General features: G+C 42.5%; 1 protein-coding gene across 7 annotated transcripts in view; it reads right to left on the bottom strand.

Moving 5' to 3' along the window:
* The window catches only part of LOC311047984 (A-kinase anchoring protein 13), a 213,746-nt gene that overhangs the window by 11,050 nt on the left and 196,696 nt on the right, over positions 1-6,000 (bottom strand). For all 7 annotated transcript variants that reach the window (XM_084060950.1, XM_084060953.1, XM_084060951.1 and 4 more), the window contains one exon: positions 2,802-2,993. In XM_084060950.1, the coding sequence (XP_083917076.1) occupies positions 2,802-2,993 (192 nt within the window). The remainder of the gene's footprint in view (positions 1-2,801; positions 2,994-6,000) is intronic.

Below are 6,000 nucleotides of genomic sequence, written 5' to 3'. Positions count from 1 at the left end.
CAGATCCACAAGCTTGAAACGCGGCGCGAAGCGACACGTTTTGAGCTTGTAGATCTGCTACTTTTGCCGTTTTTGAATTTAAATCCTGAAAAGTAACCGTTTTGGAGGTTTCCACCCGACAGAGACGATAATATTCTTATTCTGTTCTTGCTACTGCTGCTATTCTTTATTATTCTTTGTATATAACCGCTTCTTTTTTATACATTCTTTGTTATTTAACTATGACAGTTACAAACTTGAGTTGAGTAACCAATACCAAAGAATTTTACTCTTACAGTATGTACATACAGTAAGATGTAACATGAAAAAAATATCTTGAATCTTGTGCATAGATAGATTATAGAGGAAATTTGTTCTGTTCAACAGCTCCAGTTGCCATACATTCATACAAATTTGTCAGTAAAAAATAAGCATGACTAAAGGGATAGTTCACCCCCAAAATGACTTTTTTCTATCGATTACTCCATGTTTTTGTCACATTCCTAAGTCAATAATTTGATGACTGTCGGTCTCTCCGATAGGAGACTCAAAGAATCTCCTTTGAGTCTCCTACCGAATACATTAGCATCTTTCTGCCGGTAATCAAATTAATGGCTCAGGAATGCGACAACAACTGAAAAATCTCAATCAATTCAATGCTTCATGGGTTGTGTAATTGATAGAAAATACAACTCCTTTAATATATTAACCCATTAAGACCTGGAACTGTGTCATTTTTAGATTTGAGCTAAAAAGCATTATTTTACACTTTGGGCTATTCAAAAATAGCAGATCTACAAGCTCATAGCGCGGCACAGAGTGCCGCGCTACGAGCTTGTAGATCTGCTATTTTTGAAAAATCGTGAAAATGTGTGCACATCTTTGAATATATATATTTTTAAAGCGAACATTTTTAACTCAAATCTTTGCTTCTGGGGGGTCCCTGGAACAAAATATTTTGATGGGGGTCCGCGGCCAAATACATATCATTTTGGGGGTCCTTGACATGAAAAAGATTGAGCACCACTGATATAGAAACATACGTTTTTCAGAAAACTGTTGAGATTTAGGAGACGTGCAAAGTAAACAATCCTGAGTAAAACAGAACACATGTAACCACTGCATGAGAATTCTGTATCTATTTTGGGTATCGGCAGCGGTTCTGATGAGCGCAGCACTTTATACAGAGGAGTCGAGATGTTTTCGACGTCGTCTACGCTCCCGAAATAAGAGACCAGAAAAACATGTCTCAAAAAAGGCTAAGAGTGAAGCAGTGTTTTGTCTACATGTGGTTTCGCAGCGTGTGACCACATTGCACTCCGGGGTCTGGACCAGCTACTGCCTGCCTGCCATGCACTGTGAAAAGCCTACAGACGCATTCAGTAGTAGACCTGTGGTTCTCAATGGGGGGGGGGTCTTCTGGGGACCCCCAGCGGTCCATATAGCAGGGGTGGGCAACTTTGATGATGGCGAGGGCCACTATATTTCCACACTCACTCCAGAGGGGCCAAATTGCATATACTGTCGGGCCATTCTACGTCACACAAAAGTAGTAAAAATAGCCGATCAACAAGCTCAAAACGCGTCGCGCTGCGACGCGTTTTGAGCTTGTTGATCTGCTATTTTTACTACTTTTGAATTGGAATCCTGAATTTGTTTTTGCTATTTTTTTATTGGAATCCTGAAAAGTAACATTTTTATTTAATTTCAAATGCATTTAGTTATACTTATGTTAACTTTATGAACTTAAATCAACATAAAAAAGACAGTAGAATTTTTATTCTAGTCATTAAGCTACTAATATAGACTGAAGTAATTAAAGCGGGTCATGTTTGCATGTTTGGAATCATAACAGCTGAAATCAATAATATATCAGTATTCTGATATTAACCTGCGGGCCGCATTAAGTGAAGGTGGGGGCCGCATGTGGCCCCCGGGCCGCCAGTACGTTGCCGATGTATGCCATATAGGGTGGTTCCAGGGGGTCCTCTTTGTTGGCTAATTTGCTGTTTGCAAATCATGTTCTACTAATGTTTTTATATTGTGTTATACATAGGTAGAGGCCTCGTATAAGCCCTTTGGGCTTCTTACCTCCTCCTGGCTCTTTTCCTTTTTATATTTTGTGTACTGTTTTTCTGTATTATTTTTTTACAATTTGTGCTGAGACCAGAAGCAGGTTGGAGTCTATCATTTCCAATGCAGGGACGTGCACAGATAGACTCTAGGTGGTGCTACAGCACCTGCCCTTTGCCCTCTTGACCAGAAGTGCCCTTCCCAGACCCCTAGGGGGTCCGCAGAGTTACTACAGGGGGTCCGCCAAATCTTTTTCATCCCTTTTCTGAGGAGAACTTTAGCCTCGCAGCGCGAGGCGTTGTGGGCTTGTAGATCTGCTATTTTTGGCAAAGAGGTATAGGTGTAGAGGGAAAAAAGAGCAGACCAAGTAAACAAAAAAAGGTATAATTTACTTGAGCACCTGCCCCTCAAAATGTCTGTGCACGCCACTGTTCCAATGGAAGAGTGAACGTGAGTGAGTGAGCTTCTGAACAAAATATTGGACAAGCCACTCTATCTTCTCATACTAAAATGGCTTTTTTTCCCAAAGAGACAAATCAGGAGAAAATCTACTTTATTATCGACCTTTCTCTGTCCCAGCAGCACACTCTCGCGAGATCTAGCACCAGTAAGCATAGGACGTTTGCGAGATTTGCCGTCAAGGCGCCGGCGCTCCCACTTAGGAGACCATTTGTAGGATTTGTGTACCATTTCACCTCTAGTGGTGTGGCTACAATCTCCATAAATGAACCATCTGTGCTTTCACCCACCTTCCCGCATAGCGTCTCTCATGATTGGCTCTCCCTTGGTGACCTCATCAGGTGTCGCCCGGAAGAACATGCGCTCTCTGATTGGTAGTTTGCTGTCTTCAGGGGAGGAGCTACAGTCACACAGGTCCCTGAAGATGAGGACCTTCTCCTCCAACAAGGAGACAATCTGATCGTCTTTTCTTCTTAGCAGCGCTGTGATATGAACACACGCAACACACACACACACACACACACACACACACACACACACACACACACACACACACACACACACACACACACACACACACGCACAAAAGCACGCAAATATTAGTCAAGTGTGACAATTCAAGGACCTTTTTTTCTTTGACAAGGAAATAATTAGGTTTCGAGAGCCTGTAAGGCTTCGAACCCTATTACATCTCTACACTTTCACTATTATTATTATTCTTCCGCCGTTTTTGCCAGTTCTGGCCTAACCGCCTGGTCACTTCTTATGAAATTCGGCAATATGGTAGAGGGCTATGCCAAACGGCGAAAACCCGAAACTCACAACCATTGGCCAAAGGGTGGCGCTGTAGCACTCAATTGAACATGCCAACTTTGAACAGGTACAGCTCATGCCCTGTTCGACCTACAGCCATGAAACTTCGATACACACATGTGTCTCCTCATGCCTAACAACTTTCACTGTTTGACTTTTGACCTCTGACCTTTAGATCTCCCACCATTTCGAATTCTATGAAAAGCAGTAAAAAGCAGTAAAAAGCCTACTCCTCCTGGGATTTATGAGCAATCTGTACGAAACTGTATACACATGAACTTTGGACCAATGCCGACAGACGTAACTTAGCGGATTTTCCATAAGTGAAAACGTTAAGCTTTTATAAGCCAATGAAAATTGCAGCTTTTTTTTAATTATTCATCATGAATAATTAACAAATCATGAACACATACATGCAGACTCACATTTGTTTGACACTTTGCAATATTGTAGAGGGTCCTTCCAAGTATCACTGAAACCAATCTTACTCCAATTGGTCAAAGGGGGGCGCTATAGCAATTTTTTGAAAATGCAAACTTTAAACAGGCAAAAGTCATGCCTCGTTTGGCCGACAGCCGTTAAACCTGCTTACACATGTGCCTTGACTCATGAGGAACACATGTATCACTTTGACCAGTAAGCTCTGCCCTTAGATTGTCTGCAATTTTGAGCAGTTTGAAAAACATTTAAATCCAGGATTTCTGAGCAATTTGCATGAAACTGTGTCAAATACATGTTTGAGGCCCTTTTTCACAGGTTCAGGTGTGTTGGTTCAATAGCTTGATCGCTTAATCATCTGCCTTGAAACCATAGGGTAGCCGGTTCGAATCCCACCTCAGGTAGACTTAATTATAAATGCATTGCACACAACATGACTATATCAATGAATACATGTGCAATTGTTAAAGATGACGAGAAATGCATACTTGAAAGTAGTTATTTTCAATGTATGACGTACTTCATTCGCGCTTTTGTTTTGTTTTGTTGGATTCTCCCTTTTCACTGTCTAAGGCTGTGTATTGGATAGCTCCACCAGTAGAGTGTGAGTCTCATGTGCCGAAGGTCCCTGGTTCGAATCCCACTTATTACAGTTCACATTTAAATTGCATTGTACAAAACATGACCCTGTTAATTCAGACAAGTGCAATGTTTAGACAATAACACGAAATGCTTTTGAGAGTAGTTTTTTTTTATGTATGACATACTTTCTTGTGAAAATAGCCGATCTACAATCTCACACCTTTTTAGATAGCAACGCGTTGTGAGCTTGTAGATCGACTATTTTCCACTAGTTTCCATTCCGAAATATATTGAGCAGTTTGAAAAACATTTAAACCAAGGATTTCTGAGCAATTTGCGTGAAATTGTGTCATGTGTTTGAACTCCCTTTTCACTAGTACAGGTCTGTTGGCCCAATGGCTTAATCATCTGCCTTGAAACCACAGGGTTCCTGGTTCGAATCCCACGTCATGTAGAATTCATTATAATTGCATTGCACACAACATGACTGTATCAATGAATGCATGTGCAATTGTTAACCAGTAAACTCCGCCCTTAGATTGTCTGCAATTTTGAGCAGTTTGAAAAACATTTAAATCCAGTATTTCTGAGCAATTTGCGTGAAAGTGTGTCATGTGTGTGAACTCCCTTTTCATCAGTTCGGGTCTGTTGGCCCAATGGCTTAATCATCTGCCTTGATACCAGAGCGTCGCCGGTTCAAATCTCACCTCATTCAGACCTCAACTCAATTGCATTACACACAACATGACTGTATCAATGAATAAACATGCAATTGTTAAATGAAACGCTTATTGAGAGTAGTTGTTTTCAATGTATGATGTACTTCATTCCCTCTTTTGTTTTGTTTTGTTTTGTTGGATTCTCCCTTCTCACTGACCAAGGCTGTGGATTGAATAGCTTGATCAATACAGTGTTAGTCTCATGTGCCAAAGGTCCACGGCTCAAACCCCACTTGTCACAGTTTACATTTAAATTGCATTATGCAAAACATGACCCTGTTAATTCAGACATGTGCACTTTGCTCTCTCTCTCTCTCTCTCTCTCTCTCTCTCTCTCTCTCACTCTGTCACAGTCTGTCTGTCTGTCTGCCTGTCTGCCACTCTGTCACTGTCTGTCTGTCTGCCAGTCTGCCACTCTGTCACTGTCTGTCTGTCTGTCTGTCTGCCAGTCTGCCAGTCTGCCACTCTGTCACTCTGTCACTCTGTCACAGTCTGTCTGTCTGCCTGTCTGCCACTCTGTCACTGTCTGTCTGTCTGCCAGTCTGCCACTCTGTCACTGTCTGTCTGTCTGTCTGTCTGCCAGTCTGCCACTCTGTCACAGTCTGTCTGTCTGTCTGCCAGTCTGCCACTCTGTCACTGTCTGTCTGTCTGCCAGTCTGCCAGTCTGCCACAGTCTGTCTGTCTGCCAGTCTGCCAGTCTGCCACTCTGTCACTGTCTGTCTGTCTGCCAGTCTGCCACTCTGCCACTCTGTCACAGTCTGTCTGTTTGTCTGTCTGCCACTCTGTCACAGTCTGCCAGTCTGCCAGTCTGTCACAGTCTGCCAGTCTGCCACTCTGTCACTGTCTGTCTGTCTGTCTGCCAGTCTGCCAGTCTGCCACAGTCTGTCTGTCTGCCAGTCTGCCACAGTCTGTCACAGTCTGCCAGTCTGCCAGTCTG

This window comes from Gymnoscopelus microlampas, assembly GCF_963454915.1.
Source record: "Gymnoscopelus microlampas genome assembly, chromosome: 6".
In the NCBI taxonomy this organism is placed as follows: Eukaryota; Metazoa; Chordata; class Actinopteri; order Myctophiformes; family Myctophidae; genus Gymnoscopelus; species Gymnoscopelus microlampas.
Note: the sequence above shows the minus strand (reverse complement) of the source record. Positions and strands in the feature narration are given on the sequence as shown.